The 19,112-nt window shown below is 44.9% G+C and overlaps 1 protein-coding gene across 10 annotated transcripts; it reads right to left on the reverse strand.

Moving 5' to 3' along the window:
* Positions 1-8,138: 8,138 nt before the first annotated feature.
* On the reverse strand, positions 8,139-18,986 carry MBIP (MAP3K12 binding inhibitory protein 1). Of its 10 annotated transcripts, none has more exons than XM_032962649.2 (10): positions 18,813-18,986; positions 18,301-18,402; positions 14,788-14,901; positions 14,139-14,306; positions 13,743-13,839; positions 13,166-13,231; positions 12,576-12,728; positions 11,917-12,014; positions 11,410-11,451; positions 8,139-10,250 (listed from the first exon to the last, which is right to left on the reverse strand). In XM_032962649.2, exons 1-10 carry the CDS (start codon positions 18,969-18,971, stop codon positions 10,131-10,133), a joined length of 1,119 nt encoding a protein of 372 aa, XP_032818540.2. In that variant the 5' UTR covers positions 18,972-18,986; the 3' UTR covers positions 8,139-10,130. The 10 variants fall into 10 exon arrangements, with proteins under 10 accessions (XP_032818540.2, XP_032818539.2, XP_032818549.2 ...); XM_032962648.2 differs by having other exon boundaries at positions 18,256-18,402; XM_032962658.2 differs by having other exon boundaries at positions 18,301-18,412; positions 18,813-18,946.
* Positions 18,987-19,112: the final 126 nt, after the last annotated feature.

Raw genomic sequence — 19,112 nt, forward strand, 5'->3', positions numbered from 1 at the left:
GCGGTGACGAGGATGACCACCTGAGTTTGCGTGATGATGGTTTACGCTCCTTGAAGAGATCAGCAAGAATACCCAGAGTCTCTATGTTACAGTCACAACATGCGATGGATGTGTTGATAATGAAAAAGTGGGATTTGCCAGCTTAAGCGGATGTCTCAGTTGCTCACGTTAATCTCTACAAAGGCACAACCTGCAACCCGATGTGATTTTCTTCCGCCTTTACAACAACAACTTAAGCGATTTCCCACTGTGCCAGACAGCCATCTGAGAACCTATTCTCTCGCTGCTTGCTGCCAGTACATTTACTGCGGCACAGATGGCGAAGCGTTCGTTGTTCCTCGTTTGCCCCTTTTTTTCTTGCTTTCTGTACGGGCTTGGCCGCCTGTCTGTCTAATCCGTGTTAAGTCCGACTCGGTGTAGCCAAACAAGAAAGTTGGGGGGGGGGGGGGCGGCGGCGGGGGGGTGGATACGACCAAGAGAGAAAACAGCCACGGGGCTGCATTTGAATTCGCTTGCTCCAGTGCTCAGACGAGGGCTGGCATTGAGTCCCAGCGAAGCGTGGCCAAGCTGCGGCAACTCGAGGGCACCGGAGCGCGCTGCCTCTCGTCGTCGTCATCATCCTCCTCCAGCGGCAGCAGCAGCGGCAGCTGTTTGCTCAGTGTGTTTTCTCTGCACGTGACAAATTTGCCTTGATCGCTCACGTAGAGGGAGGGGGGGGGTCGGTGGTTAATGGTGGTTGGTGGTGACTGTGTGTGTGGGGGGGCGAGAGAGAGAGACGAGACAAGAGCAACTTTTCGAATTACGCCATCCGACCCAGCCAGCCTAACTACCCACCCGCCCACCAATCTAGATTTGAAGTTTTCGTGACTGCAGGGATCCATACTCTTTGGTTATTTCGGTAAAGTCACGTAGGTATATAAAATAAAATAAAATCACGACGTTTCGGGCAAGAATCAATTGCTGAATTGGGAAAAAAAATTCTCACTTCAGCAATTGTTTCTTGCTGTGGTTGTCCCACCTGATGACGGACGCTTGTGTTGCGCCCGGAACGTCGTGATTTAATTTTATTTAATACCTACCCCACCCACCCACCGTTACGTGGACGCATTGGCAGTACACTGGTGCAGCATAACACACCGGCGTGCATAAAACAGAATAAAAGTGACCTCTGTAGCGCCCCAATCTCTGGGATATTTGTCCTACTCCTCCACGCTGGTCAGATATATTTGGGCGACGTGGGAGTACCCACATTTTTCCCCACCACACGCGACATGCCGACCAACTTAACTGTCGTTAGTTTGACGCGTAGGCTTAATTGTGGTTGTGTCCACTTACCCTGCGAGTGTGTACAGGTGGTGTGTACGATATATACACATGTATAGAGGCGTAACGATTAAATTTTGACAATAACTAGTAGCCCACAAGTCCTATAAACGTGACCGTCCGTAACTGCCTCTGGACGTGAAAGCCAGCCAGCCAGCAACACTTTTCTTTTGTACTCTATAGCATGATACTTTTCACTTGTAAATGGGCACGGTAGTTTTTGTTATTTTCTTTGACCCTATCTCCGTGACTTTACCGAAAGACCCAAAGTAAATGAAAAATGCGCACAGCATTCGCTCGCTCTCGAGAGAAAGTGAAAACGACTCGGAGACACGGCGAGAATCACGGACAAGTGGGAAAGACGGCAGCCACGTGGTGAACCGGCGCCAAGAATTGCCCAAGCTCTGCGGTCCTCTATCTGTAGTACTAAGGTGTTTACCAGCGAATCAATGTGTGTTTACATGTGGGAGGAAACCAGAGGGCCTGGAGGAAACCCACGCGGTTTGTATTCGTGATTTGCTTTGATGATCAACCATACAAGTGGAGCAAGCTTGACGTTACACGCACGGTTCAATGCTTGTATTGTGCGATTCATCATCACCAATAAGTATGGTACATCCATAATAGAGGTTTTTGGGATAGATCGCGTAACTAAAAATGTGTCGTTAAACCCGCCACCAACCCGACACAGCCAATAAGTAAGGTTTGTCACGTAAACAAAACGTGCCAATTCGTTACTAGTTCAGCACACCGTGCGTGTTGGAGAGTAAACCCACAGCATGTACAATTGCAGCGCGACTTTTCGCCAGTAATTACAACTAGCATCAACAGGCGGACTGCATCGTACACAATGACCACATATATACACCACCTGTACACAATCGCATTTCTACACAACTCTGGCTGTGTGCTGAACTAATAACGAAATGGCATGTTTTGTTCACGTGGCAAATCTTACGAATTGGCTGTGGCGGGTTTAACGACACGTTTATATTAACGCGATCTAACCCAAAAACCTATATTATGGATAATATTTGTCGCGAAAGCCTACGTGTTAAGCTGTGCTCTATCCACTGCTGAGTGAAGGCCTGCCTAAGGCGTCACATCTCTCAGCGGTGCGATGTAACGATCCAAGCAACTGCTGCACGCGAGCTCGTTTTAGTCACTCCATCTTCACGGGCAGACCTCCTCTCTCGCGAAGGTTATCTTTCCTTGGCCGCCAATTACCCAGCAAACAGGGGACGTTGGGCTAACGTTGGGCCAACGGTTCCAACTCCATGCTAACGTTGGCCCAACGTCGGATGCTTACCAGGTAGTTGTTCGTCTTCGAAGTAATATGACCGAGCCGAATTGTCTTTGTATGGAAATTTTATTTGCGTGCGTATTTTATTTTGTTCGCTCTTGGAAATGAGACTCCTCTTCTGGTCTCTCGACTTCTAACCTGCTTCAACAAAATAAACGAAACTTGTAATGATTCATCCGAGCGACATGTACTGGTCAAGTCTGCTCCCGGTTCGCTTTTCACAGCTTAATAATGTATATTGACTGGTAATTTAACACGCGTTACATTCCCATCGTACGCCATCCCGCTATGGATTTCGGTGTAAAAGTACACGCATGCCCCCTACAGCTTGCAAATAAAGTTAGCTCTTCTACAGTGGATAAAGGGACATGATGGAAATTGCCAAGTCAAGACATTAACAAAATAAACAAGCAGACAGTATGCTTCCTTCACATATCTGTCTCGTCACGTAAAACATACACAATATGTTCTAAGCATCACATCAACCGCATGGCCTTCTGGGAGTCCATAATTCTAGCAACATTGTCGGTTTAACACGAACGAACTCTGGACTATTTTCGACCGACGGTGTGTCATCAGCAGAGTCAGGCTTGCTTGAACTAAAGATTGCAATGGAATTGATCTGCTCACTTGCAAAGCATCTCCGTGATCAAACGGACATTGGATTGTGCTCACCTCCATTAGTGACTCAGAGCCAGGAGTGGTAGTTACACATTCCTACGTCGCAATACAACATTCACTGTTACACTCGTGAAAAGGTAAAGGCGTCGTCGTGCAATGGCTCGGCTCGTGCCAATGTGGCTGGCAGAAGGGCCCCGCACGAGTGGGAGGTTTAGAGACGCTCCCTCTCTCAAGGTTGTATTTTTTCCCCCCCCCCCCCTCTCTTATTCCACGTGAGCCAAATGCCTTTGAACAGTTGGGATCAAGTACCCAGATTTGACTCCACCCCGAACGACCTGTCGATCTACTTACTGGTTTATATATAAACATTACGCTTGGGTGAGCAGAGGCACGGTTGGCTACGTACGGTGCGAAAGAAGTTCAACATGCATATAGAATATTTATTTATACAATCCGATGAGCTATAAAGCTCCTTTCACAAGTGTCGAGTCGGGGCGGTGCAGAACGTTACAACAACAGACGATACAACAAACGCGATAGGAGCGCAAAAGTATGGGAAAGACAAACAAATCACTACAAAACAAAAATAAAACTGAACAATTAGTTTGATCTTACCAGGTAAAGCCTGCTGAGGTATTGACTACATTTTCAGAGGTGACCTGGCCACAAATGATAGCTCAACAAAGTGGCTTATAACGTGGCAATTTTATGCAAAACTATATATTTTTTAAATGCCCATTATTTCAACTGCCGTGCCTTGGAGATCGAACCCAACCGGTGGCCCTGTACATTGCAAGTCGAGTGTGTCAACCATTACCATCTCTCGACACTCGTATCCACTCCCCAAACATCGACGTATCATCGTTGTTGTTGCTGTTAAGCTAAACACTTCCGCAGATTTCCCACTGGCCCACCCCCCCGCTAGTCATGATTCATGACCGCCGTAACCTTATTGTCCAAACAATGCAGCGCCTACTTCTGCAGGGACAGCTCGATGGGTTTTAAATGCTTGCCTGTAATCCAGCTTTAAACAAACAGAGATTTGACTGCTGCTGCTGCGGCGGCGAGGCGGAGGCTGTTAGGATTCAAGCAGCCAAGCCGCTTTGATGCATTTTTCTCCCACAACTTTGGTGCTGGGGCCAGGGAGGGGGTTGGGCACTGAAGTGGCCCCTGAATTCTCTCTATGACCTCATGTACGTCTCGGGGGGGGGGGGGGTGCTCGAGTGCTTTGGTGGGAAGACCGCAGCCACTTGACGAACCGAGCAAACTTAGAGAAAAGAAATCCACGCTATTAAAATCTGATATTCCCACCCTACCCCCCACTAGGAGCGTCTCAACGTACTGTAGGCATGTTGAACTTATGTCGCGCCGTGCGTGGCCTCTTTGCCACGATCGGATCGTGCGAATGTAATTATTTAACATATTGCAGGTTTTAGTTTCTTGGTTCTTTCGGCAATGTCACGTAGAAGGGATGTAATACAATTATAAAAAAATAAAACATAATAAAATAAAATTCTCACGACGTTTCGGCCACAACGCAAGCAGCCGTCCTCAGGTGAAGAACTGTCGGAAAGACAGCGTCCCTATAGCTCTGTTTCTTCACCGGAGGACGGCTGCTTGCCTTGTGGCCGAAACGTCGTGAGGATTTTATTATCTTTTATTTTTATTATTTCCCTTCTACGTGACTTTACCGAAAGAACCAAGAATATGAATCCCTGCAGTCACGAAAGCTTTAAATCGAAATTTGCAGGTTTTTGTTCATGTTACTCTGCTCGTTAATCCAGGAATGTCACGCTGAGTCTCAAGAATATATTTTTTCTTCTTTGGTTCTTTCGGTAAACTCACGTAGAATGAGAATAAAATAATAAATAGAAAAAAATAAACACAATAAAATTCTCACGACGTTTCGGCCACAACACAAGCGGCCTTCATCAGGTGAAGGAACGAGACTGTCTGTCCTCATGAAAGCTTTAAATCGAAAAATATATTTTTAATGAGGGTTCTGCCTAGTTTTTTGCAGAAGGGGCGATTGTGCTCCGTGTGATGCCAATTCAGTATATTAAATTTTTTCACCTAATGTGCATCGGGATATTTCAGCTAATAATATCTGTCACTTGCGTGGTTTTTTTTTGTAGTCTTCTTCTGTCGTGTGGAAATATCCACGTGTACAATGCGAGAGCGAGGTTTGATATCCAGTCAAGAACATCATCTGACGCAGAATGAAATGTCGTCATCCTGCCGACGAGTGACTCTAAGGGGCGACTTTTCACGCTTCGTCCCGTCGCGTGAAGTCTGATCAAGAAATGATCAGTCTATAATTTTAATGGTAGGTTTATTTGAACAGTGAGAGACAGAATAACAACAACAAAAAATCCAGAAAAACGCATGTCAAAAATGTTATAAATTGATTTGCATTTTAATGAGGGAAATAAGTATTTGACCCCTCTGCAAAACATGACTTAGTACTTGGTGGCAATCACAGAGGTCAGACGTTTCTTGTAGTTGGCCACCAGGTTTGCACACATCTCAGGAGGGATTTTGTCCCACTCCTCTTTGCAGATCTTCTCCAAGTCATTAAGGTTTCGAGGCTGACGTTTGGAAACTCGAACCTTCAGCTCCCTCCAGAGATTTTCTATGGGATTAAGGTCTGGAGACTGGCTAGGCCACTCCAGGACCTTAATGTGCTTCTTCTTGAGCCACTCCTTTGTTGCCTTGGCCGTGTGTTTTGGGTCATTGTCATGCTGGAATACCCATCCACGACCCATTTTCAATGCCCTGGCTGAGGGAAGGAGGTTCTCACCCAAGATTTGACGGTACATGGTCCCGTCCATCATCCCTTTGATGCGGTGAAGTTGTCCTGTCCCCTTAGCAGAAAAAACACCCCCAAAGCATAATGTTTACACCTACATGTTTGACGGTGGGGATGATGTTCTTGGGGTCATAGGCAGTATTCCTCCTCCAAACACGGCGAGTTGAGTTGATGCCAAAGAGCTCCATTTTGGTCTCATCTGACCACAACACTTTCACCCAGTTGTCCTCTGAATCATTCAGATGTTCATTGGCAAACTTCAGACGGGCATGTATATGTGCTTTCTTGAGCAGGGGGACCTAGTGGGTGCTGCCGGATTTCAATCCTTCACAGCGTAGTGTGTTACTAATTGTTTTCTTGGTGACTATGGTCCCAGCTGCCTCCCGTGTAGTTCTGGGCTAATTCCTCACCGTTCTCACGATCATTGCAACTCCACGAGGTGAGATCTTGCATGGAGCCACAGGCCGAGGGAGATTGACAGTTCTTTTGTGTTTCTTCCATTTGCGAATAATCGCACCAACTGTTGTCACCTTCTCACCAAGCTGCTTGGCAATGGTCTTGTAGCCCATTCCAGCCTTGTGTAGGTCTACAATCTTGTCCCTGACATCCTTGGAGAGCTCTTTGGTCTTGGCCATGGTGGAGAGTTTGGAATCTGATTGATTGATTGCTTCTGTGGACAGGTGTTTTTTATACAGGTAACAAGCTGAGATTAGGAGCACTCCCTTTAAGAGTGTGCTCCTAATCTCAGCTCGTTACCTGTATAAAAGACACCTGGGAGCCAGAAATTTTTCTGATTGAGAGGGGGTCAAATACTTATTTCTCTCATTAAAATGCAAATCAATTTATAACATTTTTGACATGCGTTTTTCTGGATTTTCTTGTTGTTATTCTGTCTCTCACTGCTCAAATAAACCTACCATTAAAATTATAGGCTGATCATTTCTTTGTCAGTGGGAAAACGTACGAAATCAGCAGGGGATCAAATACTTTTTTTCCTTCACTGTAGCTGCAGCGCCGATCATCTCGTAGTCATCGCCACTCGTGCATCACACGTGTTCCACATTGCCCGTGGGATGCCCTGGTGCGGTTTGTGATCACCCACTGCTGCAGGGATAGTGCAAAGCCAGGAGGTTCGGCACTACGATCTTCATGCCATCTCAGTTATGAACCGCAACAATTTACGCGCATCCGGGGGGGATGGGGGGGGGCGAAATGTTATCTCTATTGCCTGGTACGCAGGAGGTTGTAGGTTCGATCCTGACCCCGACGATCTCTGTTTATGCCAAGTTCACAGGTTCTTTCTCCCCGTGGTGGTCCCGTGGATTTTTCTCCAGGCCCTCTGATTTTGCCCTCCACATTAAGAGACACGTTTAGTTTATTTCATAACTATAACTTTTCGCATCATATATACTCCGCTTCGATGAGCTATCATTTCTGGCCAGGTTGCCTCTAAAAAAAAAGATAATAGCTCAGTGGGCTTTATCTGGAAAATACAAGTTTAATTTATTCATGCGATGAATTTCAAGGATACCGTTTCCTCATAAACAAACACCCCAATTGAAAGTGCATCAATGATCAACAGGGCAAATGGGTGGTGTTCCCTCTCCTTGAGCAGCCGAGCGGTGGAAATTCCCCATTCCCGAGGCCTACTCGACAAGCGACAATTTGGCTTGCCAGAAAGTGGCACTCGTTTTATTGACCCCAGAAGGATGATTGGCCGAGTCGTCCTCCTGCCGGAATTTGGACCCAATAGCCTTCTGACCGAAACAGGCACACTCACCAAAATGCCGCCTGGCTAAAGTTCTCTTGACTATAGTTCAAGCAATGCTTTATACTTAAAATTAATATACTTATATTTATGGTACTTCTTTGAGGAACTACAAAATAGACAAAACATCGATTTCACATGAGAATAGGTTTTCCTCTTTTTTCTGGCAACAAAACAGGTGTTAAGATGTTAAAGCACCGAGGAATCGTGTCTGCATTAACCACAATACTTGTGGTCAGAGTGCAAACCAAAAACACTGATATATGCATTGTCTTTGAAACTGATTGGTCCACACCAGAGACACTTTCACCGACTTAACATTTGACACATTTATTGAAAAAAATAGACAAACACTTGTACAGAATATATAAACTACTCAAAAGTACCAGACTTGGAATGTTTGTAGATAAAAACACTATGGATAGAAAGTTGACATATGCACATTAGCGGTAGGAATGATTAACCCTCATTTTGATTTCAGTGTTGTGATTCAGATTAAGCATTTTTGTTGCTACCATAGTACATATTGCTGCACCTAGCAAGAGCAATGGTGATGTGAACTCATATACACACAACATGAAACACATTAATTCTTACACATGCCACGTAATGCATGCAAGCCAGAATCTAAAACTACACGAGGCAACATTCCACCTTAATGCCACGCACACATTAAGTGAATCCAGCTTATCATTCATACAGTTTAAATATACTTACACAGTATAATCTTACATAAACAGGCGATTCATATAACGGTCTAAATAGATGGGCAAACATGTATGTTGAACGTATTTCACACCGTACATAGCCAACCCTGCCATTATGCTCAACATCATGGCAGATTACAGGAAAAGGTGTCAAAAGTATATTTATCAACAACAACTACATACAATAATCACAAATCAAAGGAGCAGTAATTCAATATTTCTATGGTTTTGGATACCTATTGAGCGTCTGTGCAGATAATCGATAAACATCGGATTGTCACCCAAGGAGCTCTAGAAACGAGCTGGAAACTCGGGGTGGCCAAACCGCAGTTCATGAGCAGCGTGCTCCTCCTGGACACACTCCCAAGTGTGGCTGCACAGAGACCTGATTTGTAAATTGTCGATACAACTTCATACGAAACAACAAACAGCTGCAGGCGCATGAACAGCCTGGGCCACTCACCACTGGCAGCAGATTCAGACGCGAGTACTCCCAGGGCACTCATGCAGACCTAGAACATTCCAAGCTTCACGGCCAACCAGCACGAAGAAACCGGCCACGTGACGGCCACTCAAACCACAAACATGATAGCTCCAATTAAGTGGCTTATTGCGTGGAAATGTATTGCAGCCAAATACTCTAAACGCATGTTTATTCATGTAGAGGGGAAAAACCCGGAGGACACGTAGGCAAGGTAGTTAACATGTCGCCATTCATGGTTCTGGCTCTCGGTCATATGAAGATATTGGTGTGTGGCTTCTGTTGAGTCAGGCGACATGGCCACCGCTGCTAAATTATATATTGAAATTATGCGATTGTTAATTGTGTACAGCGTGAGATAGAGGCATGGCACAAAGGTCTCCAGTACAACACATCCAACTAGCCAAATAGATCAATGAGTGTCCAGCCTGACAGGTCCCTGTGTGTAGAAATATGCTGAAATAATTGTCTTCTGCGAACATATTTTTCTCATAAAGAATTATGTATTTTATCATCACTGGCAAGAAAAAAACCCGAAGGTACCCTGGGCCCCCCCTTGGTCAACTCAGCCTTAAATGATTACCTGGCATGTTGCATATTAGCCATGGGGAGACAAAAGCAGCCTTGGGCGTGCAAAACTGCAGCACAGCACTACCGCGTGCGTAAGCCGGTCCTTAATAGCAGGGGCGGAGCCAGGGGGGTGACAGGGTAGACAATTGTCACCCCCCAAAAAAATAAAAAAATCGAAAATCTGAAACATTCTGCGTATAAGTGTACGACACTCGGTCTGGCGGACTCCGTGCAACTGCATTGTCAGAGTGTGTCGCCAACCGATGGCGTCTAGTTCAACAGCCTGACTCTCTCATCATTCTTGAAATGTAAATTTGCTGAATGTCACCCCAGCCTGAAACCCTGGCTCCGCGCCTGCTTAATAGCTGCACACCAACATCACAATACTCTTGACAGCCTGTAATGTTAAAACACTGCTATTTTTTTTTTTGCTCAGAGTAATAATAACAACAGCCAACAATAATTAAGCCCTGTCGGATATGAATAAAGATTGTAAATGATCAGCAGTCTAAGAACATTGCACAACGATGAGCGTACGGAGTGTGATACTAAGGGACGTGGTTGGATGGATCAACGTCCATGGTCTGTGCCGGTGCATCGGTACTCTTCTTCAGCAGCATTGCCCTAAGCACGTTGATTTTGGCATCCAGATCGGAGAGAGTATATTTCTGTTGGGTGGGGTAAAAGAGCCAAAAGCAAACAAAAACAATCTTACACATAGCTTACGTATAGCACACATTCTCAAGATGACACTGCTCATGACATGCGTGGAAGAACTCTATGTTAAAAATGTAAATTAGGACTCATAAGAGACTTTGGGATAATATATTATTAATAAGAGATAGTAAATATGTTCAACACCTAGGCTTTCGCGACCAATATTATTCATAATAAAGGTTTTTGGGTTGGATCGCGTTATTTATAAATGTGTCGTAACCCTCCACCACCCGACACGGCCAATCAGCAAAAAAGTGTCACGTTGACAAAAGACAAATAGTTCACTACTTTAGCCCACCGGTGTGTTGAAGAGTGAATCCACAACATTTACAGTTTGAGTACGACGTTTCGCTGGTAATTACATCCAGCATCATCGGGCAATTCACCAGAATGGTAAAGCCCTCACTTGCTCCCGGTCTTAAATAGAGCAGCAGGGTGACGTCATCATTTAACCCATTATTATGAAGATAGTAAATATATTTAATATTATTTGAAATTAAAAAATAGCATTCACTTAAACCAATGTAACTTAAATTAAAAAATCCATGCCGCTGTTCTAATGAAGAACGAGCTCTCAGACTATAATAATAAAGTATTTACAACGGCCATTTAAAAATGTTTTGAACACATTTTAAAATAACGCACGGATCATGTTTAAAATGTTAATTATTGCGTTACAGTCGAATGTCTACGGTTGACATTGATCGCATTGTATGCATGCCATTAAACATTTACTATTTCACTTTCCTTGTTATAAATGTGTCTCAAAGAAACATTGAATGACCGATAGGATGGTGCACTATAACACAAGCAAAATTTCACCACTTCTGCAATGATAATTGCCTTGTTGTAAAAACAAAAAGCGTAACCATAAATGTACAAAATTATTTATTTTGGCAGACACTTCTTGAGTAAAAAAAAGGTGATGAGCTTTTATAATTAGTGCTTGTTACATCAATGGGCTCTTGGCCAGTTGAAAGTAAAGCAACATCAAATTAAAACCCAACTCTTATATATTTAATATAAGTAATTTAAATCCCATGTACTTCCTTTGTACTCAATATTTTTTATTTATTTCTAATCACTTCTAGCATCACTGTCAGTACTTACTTGCGATAAATCGTGAACTTTCTTCCGTTTTTTCAATGAATTCTGCGATAAAACAATCGCTCAATTAAGTTAAATACAATCTTTTGTGATATAATCTTGACACTTAGTACGCAATCGACATTTTCAACAACAAATATGAATGCATCCAATGGATGCTTTAAAATAAATGTATGAAAAATAAAAGCTGAGTCTGGATTAAAAAAAAATATGGACAATATCACAGATAGTCAACCACGTCTTGAGAGCAAAATATTCGAAAATTGCATTCACTTAGGACTAAACATAAACGTGTTGCGTAATGCATAAATGTTGAAAGTCACCGATTTTACAACGCAATTCGGATTTAGCCGGCATGTAAATGAGACCGCATCTAAAGACGCTGTGCAGAAAGAGTGGACGTATTTCTGTTGTGGCGAGGGGGAGCCACATTCGGTGATAGGCCGAGGAAATAAAAGAGGGAAGAGGTCTTGAGCTTGCAGTTTGAGAGAACAATAAACTGGTACTCACTATTGACTCAAAGTACTCGGGGGAAGAGCCCTCCAGCTGGAGAACACGATTCTCCAGCTCCTTCAGACGTGCATACACGCTACCTGGCACCGGACCGCCTGGATACACAGGAAGAACAACCATTGGCAACATACAGGCTGCTGTGCCACCACACCACTAATCAACATTAAGTGATACCTCTTCACCAGAATTTATTTAGTCGGTATTGTTGTTGTTGTTGTTCTAGTCACAGGGTGAGTCTAGTCGACAGCAAACCAGTACAATTTCCAACAAGTCTCTGTCTAGGATTCTGTTTGTGTGATTCTAAAAAAACGTAGCCTACTCTTGGTTATTAAACAGTTGGGTTTAAGAGTAAACAACGTCCTTCCTCCAAATATTATCAGGTCATCCAATCAGTGAACTAACTAAATTATTTTACGAACATAAACGGCCAATTACCACTTTACACAAGTGCAACCCTCTGTGCTACTTGACTCCATAAGTAGCAGTATGAGCATTACACGTAATGTTGACTGTCAAATGTGAAAATTTACCCACACATTACTTACATGGGGAAAAAACTACACGGCGAAATTGTCCCCTTACTGGCAGGCTAATCTCGTCTGTGAACCCCGATAGCCTCACGCGTTGTGAACGGCACAAACACCCAATGCACGCACCATGCCGGAGACGTAGGTGCTCCTCGAGGTTCTGGAGGCGCTCCTCCACGGCCGAGTTCCCACAATCCTCCGAGGCGTTGCCGCCCCTCACTCGGCCGGACTGCGCCACCTCCTGCTGCGTCTGGGGGCCGTACGTGTTCACGACGCGCGACACTGGAGCGGAGGGGGAAAAAAAAACAAACACAAACGCACGTTTGGACCGCCGCCTGAGCACGACCTGCACCAGCCGTGGTTATGTTGACATTCTACGCGGTGTTATGCATGCAACAAGTGGGAAAGCAGTTTCTCTGTTATCGCCTTCAAGGCTGTGGATTTTGCCTACGGTTGGTATGACAATGTTCATTGCAATATCGGCCACCTTAATTGGAGTTAAGGAGAGGAAGACAGAACAAGTGTGGCAGGATGATTACCGTAGAGACAAGAGTGAAGACTTCAATTTCTGTGCAGCAGTGAAATAGATTGTGGTATCGCAAGACTGTGTGGAATATCACGTGATGGCTTGGGGAGGCTTTCATCCAGCAGTGAATAGACCATGGCTGCTGCTGCTGACAGAATAAGTGTGCCTTGAATGTAGCTGTCCGTAAAGGTACCTTTAATGTGGCTTATGCTTCCAGGTCGTGGTGTGAATACAGCATCTGTCCTGGCACAGCTGTTTTCTAAACGGGAACAAAATATTGATTGGTTAAAATCACCAGAATGAGCAGGCTCAGCCATGTGTGTGGAAATGCAGTGGAAATCCAATGCCAGGAAAGACAGCAGAGGACGGGTTAGTGGACCACGCTGAGATGGACCACAAGTGAAAAACAAACATGCAGGGCAAACAGGTTTCCGTGGAAGTTAACAAAGAAAGTAATAAGTAACGCTTGACCAAACAACACACATTTTATTCTGTCAGTCAATAGGTCATCTGGAGCAATATCTACCCCACGGGCTAATGGACCTGTCATGTTTATAACATTTTAATTGTGAAACATACACCTGTTAATGGATGATTACCTGTAGTCCTCCTAATCAGCACATAACGAATTGAGTAGAGCAAGTAGGGTTTCTCACCCTTGTACACATGGTAGCAGGTTTCCTAAACTAAAAAAAAATTACTATGTCAGACTTGGCACGGATTATTTTACATTTATGTGTGACAATACAGCTAAAGGAGATAGAACTGACCTTGGTTTGAGTTGATGACGTTACAGAACTCCCTGATGTTGTTTTCATTCACCTCCAGCTGTTTCCTTTCCATAAAGGCCATTATCCTTCTATCAATCTACAAGTAGCACACCAACAAAACGCACAAGCAGGAATGCGCACAGATAGCGCTCCATAAACACACACGGGTGCGATTCGATTCACGTGTAAAAGTGGACGGCCATTTAAACCCAGCAGAGCAATGGTAAAGTGCTTAAATGGCCCTCCGCCAACATCTGTATAAGCTGATAAGTGAAGTAAAAGAATACACACCACATAGCCGTTTAAGACTCCTTATGAGCTTCAAACACCACCCCGGATTAGTAGCTTGTCCTTCATATAAAGAGTTTGGGATAGGTGAATTGTGGGGAAACGTACCTCTGCTTTTCTAGCTTGGATCTGCACAAGTTTAGGCTCAAGGTCATCTGTCTTGGGCTGAGCGGTAGGCGGCGAGGCTTCTGGACGTTTGCCCACACAGGGTTTTGGTTCTGGGCTGTCAACGTCAATGGGCTCTGGGTTTGCCTCTCCCAGCTTCTGCTGAAGCTCCTGAGTGCGACAAGGGACAGCAGGCAGAGGCACTCACTCCGGTTGCTGCGTTCACACACTGCCCAATCCGCTAATGAGACTGTAACAATTTCCAACTAGCACAATGTACTGGTAAACGACGACGAGGTATCTTTATGCAGTTGTGCTGATGGCGCTGTTTTCGGGTTGTTCAGCATTATGTCCCAACGTTACACTTCACGAACCGGCAGCTTCCAGGTATTCACACTTCAACCTTAACAGCACAAAGAACGATACTGCTTTGATATTGCAAAAGCTGCACATAGATGATGCAGAAGCCGCTTGCTTCAACAACACCTTTGTTGACATACACATTGGCCAGTTGCTAACCACACTCCCCCCCTCCTCCCTTGACCACACACGCGCGTTATGCTCGGTTGGAACTGGGTTTGGTGTCTGGCTTTGTACAAGTGTTTACAAACGGTGCATGTTATGTATTCTGCATAGCGTTCTCTGTACAAACATTCAGGGCTGCCATGTGCACTTGCAGAGCTTGGGACAGCGTGTCCAGACCACAGCCCTTGCCAAGCTTGTCATAGTTGATGCAGAGCTTCACCGCATCCTCACTTAATCCAAGCTGCGGAGAAAACAGGCAGGTTAGCTGCAACCAGTCACGCCAACGGTCGTACGCAAAGTGCACCTTCAACTGGTGGCTACACAGCTCTTGTGTGGATAATGGCGTCCCCATGCTGTGGGGATTATTGAAAGATTTTTATTTTTATTTTACCAGCATTATCCATTACCTATCCACTGCTGTGTAGAGCAATCTAAGGCCTACTTTTCCCAAAGGGAATAGCCACCTAAATTGTGGGTGTACTTTCATTTTACCCCACCACAAACGATTATTAAATTTCAATATGCCATCTCTGGGTGATCTAAAGAGATCTATGTTTTTCATATAAAACAATGCATATAGAATTAAAAGGTTTACTTCCAACACCACTCGCATAAAAAAAACACATTTCAGACATCACATAAATATTTCTATAAAAAATATTTAGAAAATTCTAAATATAAATCTTAAAAATAATACACATCTAAGCCAGAATGTGGGCACTAAATCCACTTTTCTGAACCTCAAAACAGACAATAAAGTTAAAATATCGCTGATACTGATACCCCAGTGACCCACTGATTCTAAAGCCCCAATGAAATAAAACCAACACCCAGTTCATGCACCCAATGCAATTAATCCCAACCTGCTCATTGTGACCCAATCACCGTACCAAAAAAAACCCAGCCTGACTTCACACACTCAAGTTAAACACACCCAGATGCAGACACCCAAACATAAAAATTAATCCATCGCTGTCTTGAACACCCTGGCTCTGTGTGCGACATGGTTCGATTCCAGCGGCCGCCCCGATTAATACTGCGGGGTTTATTAACCCCGATATACAATGCGCTATCTGCTTCACGGTTGACCTTATACAGTGAGAGAAAAAAGTATTTGATCCCCTGCTTATTTTGTACGTTTGCCCACTGACAAAGAAATGATCAGACTATAATTTTAATGGTAGGTTTATTTGAACAGTGAGAGACAGAACAACAACAAAAAAATCCAGAAAAACGCATGTCAAAAATGTTATAAATTCATTTGCATTTCAATGAGGGGAATAAGTATTTGACCCCCTCTCAATCAGAAAGATTTCTGGCTCCCAGGTGTCTTTTATACAGGTAACGAGCTGAGATTAGGAGCACACTCTTAAAGGGAGCAATCAATCAATCAGATTCCAAACTCTCCACCATGGCCAAAACCAAAGAGCTCTCCAAGGATGTCAGGGGCAAGATTGTAGACCTACACAAGGCTGGAATGGGCTACAAGACCATTGCCAAGCAGCTTGGTGAGAATGTGACAACAGTTGGTGCGATTATTCGCAAATGGAAGAAACACAAAATAACTGTCAATCTCCCTCGGCCTGGGGCTCCATGCAAGATCTCACCTCGTGGAGTTGCAATGATCATGAGAATGGTGAGGAATCAGCCCAGAACTACACGGGAGGATCTTGTCAATGATCTCAAGGCAGTTGGGACCATAGTCACCAAGAAAACAATTGGTAACACACTACGCCGTGAAGGACTGAAATCCTGCAGCGCCCGCAAGGTCCCCCTGCTCAAGAAAGCACATATACATGCCCGTCTGAAGTTTGCCAATGAACATCTGAATGATTCAGAGGACAACTGGGTGAAAGAGTTGTGGTCAGATGAGACCAAAATGGAGCTCTTTGGCATCAACTCAACTCGCCGTGTTTGGAGGAGAAGGAATGCTGCCTATGACCCCAAGAACACCATCCCCACCGTCAAACATGGAGGTGGAAACATTATGCTTTGGGGGTGTTTTTCTGCTAAGGGGACAGGACAACTTCACCGCATCAAAGGGACAATGGACGGGGCCATGTACCGTCAAATATTGGGTGAGAACCTCCTTCCCTCGGCCTAGCCAGTCTCCAGACCTTAATCCCATAGGAAATCTGTGGAGGGAGCTGAAGGTTCGAGTTGCCAAACGTCAGCCTCGAAACCTTAATGACTTGGAGAAGATCTGCAAAGAGAAGTGGGACAAAATCCCTCCTGAGATGTGTGCAAACCTGGTGGCCAACTACAAGAAACGTCTGACCTTTGTGATTGCCAACAAGGGTTTTGCCACCAAGTACTAAGCCATGTTTTGCAGAGGGGTCAAATACTTATTTCCCTCATTAAAATGCAAATCAATTCATAACATTTTTGACATGTTTTTCTGGATTTTTTCGTTGTTATTCTGTCTCTCACTGTTCAAATAAAGCTACCATTAAAATTATAGACTGATCACTTCTTTGTCAGTGGGCAAACGTACAAAATCAGCAGGGGATCAAATACTTTGTTCCATCACTGTACATCCACTTCATTAGGCCACGGTGCACCGGTGTCATTGGTCTAAATTGGAATAGAGAGAGAGAAAAATACCCGCAGATTCACTCAATTTGGATTATACACAACTGATATCCACCCCCTCACCCTCACCCCCCCCCCCCCCCCTTACTGCGAAAACATCAGAACATGTATTTAGACTGGAGGAATCTGATGAGCTGCGAAGCTCTTCATCACAGGTATCCAGCAGACAAACTTGGCAGGGCGCGACTTCCCTCGGACAAAGGGAATCGCGAGAATCCGTGAGACTACTCATTGTTTTTTTCGGTAAAGTCACGTATGTAGAAATACAATAAAATTATATCAAAACAAAAAACAATCACGACGTTTCGATCACAACGCAAGCGATCGTCATCAGGTGTCAAGAACAAATCACGGAGGTAAACACAACAAAAATATGAGAGACGAGAATTCAACAAACCTGAAAAAACATTATGTGAAGCACATCCAGTCAGGCCAACAACACAGTTAGACACTTCCTGGCGGACCATTTCAGAAGTGTTAAATTTCGTGTTCAACCTTTGGGTTGCACATACCAGCATAGATATAATGAAAAATACGAGGTACACGGTCGGTAGAAATACATATACAAGTCCACCAAGAGGTAAGGAGGGAGGAAAGACGGACAGGGAGGCATGAGAGAGAGAGGGGTGAGGGGTGCCAGAGGGATGAACAGAAGCTTAAATAGTAAATAAGGTTGGAGGGGCCAGAGCGAGAGCGGCAGCTCAAACACGCACATCTTACACATACAAAACGGCAGCTCAAAAAAAGGACCACCTCTTGTAAATACAAAACGGCAGCTCAAAAAAGGACCACCTCTTGTAGATACAAAACGGCAGCTCAAAAAAGGACCACCTCTTGTAAATACAAAACGGCAGCTCAAAAAAGGACCACCTCTTGTAAATACAAAACGGCAGCTCAAAAAAGGACCACCTCTTGTAAATACAAAACGGCAGCTCAAAAAGGGGCAACATCAAGCAATTGTATGCAGTCACGTAAGCTTTAATACTTTATTAATCCGTGAGACCTTAGTGGCTTGCACAAGCGTGGAGAGTTTGTTTGGGTCCGTCACCTGTTGTACGAACCGAGCCACGCTCCGAAGGAGCCTCGCCAGGGGCTCGGTCGCGCGAGACATCTTCCGCCGCGACGATCCCGAGCGCCAAGGATCAGCAAACTGCAACGTGCTGATAACATGAACACGGGGCACGGCAGCGAAAGGCGAGAGACGTACACAGGAGGGATGACGCGGGAGAGATGGAAAAGACGGTGGGAGATGTGAACGAGGGGAGAGAGAGAGAGATGGTGGGAGATGATGGGAGGGGGGTGGTGGTGCTAGTGGCAGGGCAATAGAACGTGTGTGGGAGAGAGACTGACGGAAGCGATGGGGATGAGAGATCGTTGAGCGATGGCCCGAGATGAATGCAACTCGGGTGGGAGTCAAAACAGATGGGGGCGAATCAATCACCGATGGGGGCGAATCAATCACCGATGGGGGCGAATCAATCACCGATGGGGGCGAATCAATCACCGATGGAGCGAATCAATCACCGATGGGGCGAATCAATCACCGATGGGGCGAATCACCGAGAGTGAACTCAGAGCGAGACGGAGGGCACGAGACGCCGACAACTCCTCGACAACAGCGGCGGCGGCAGCGAGCGGCGTGCCCGCGGTGGTGACGCCATCAGATTGCGACTCGAACCGCCGCCACCGTCGTCCCACCCATCGCGGCGAGCCCGGCATGCCAGACCAGAGGTTTTTCTTATTCTTAGCGCTTTCGGTAAAGTCACGTTGAAGGGAAACAATAAAATAATAAAATATATATAAAACAATAAAAATTCTCACGACGTTTCGACCATAACACAAACGGTCGTCATTAGGTGT

This window comes from Petromyzon marinus, chromosome 29, assembly GCF_048934315.1.
Source record: "Petromyzon marinus isolate PM22_M1 ecotype Great Lakes invasive population chromosome 29, UKy_Petmar_22M1.pri1.0, whole genome shotgun sequence".
Lineage (NCBI taxonomy): Eukaryota > Metazoa > Chordata > Hyperoartia > Petromyzontiformes > Petromyzontidae > Petromyzon > Petromyzon marinus.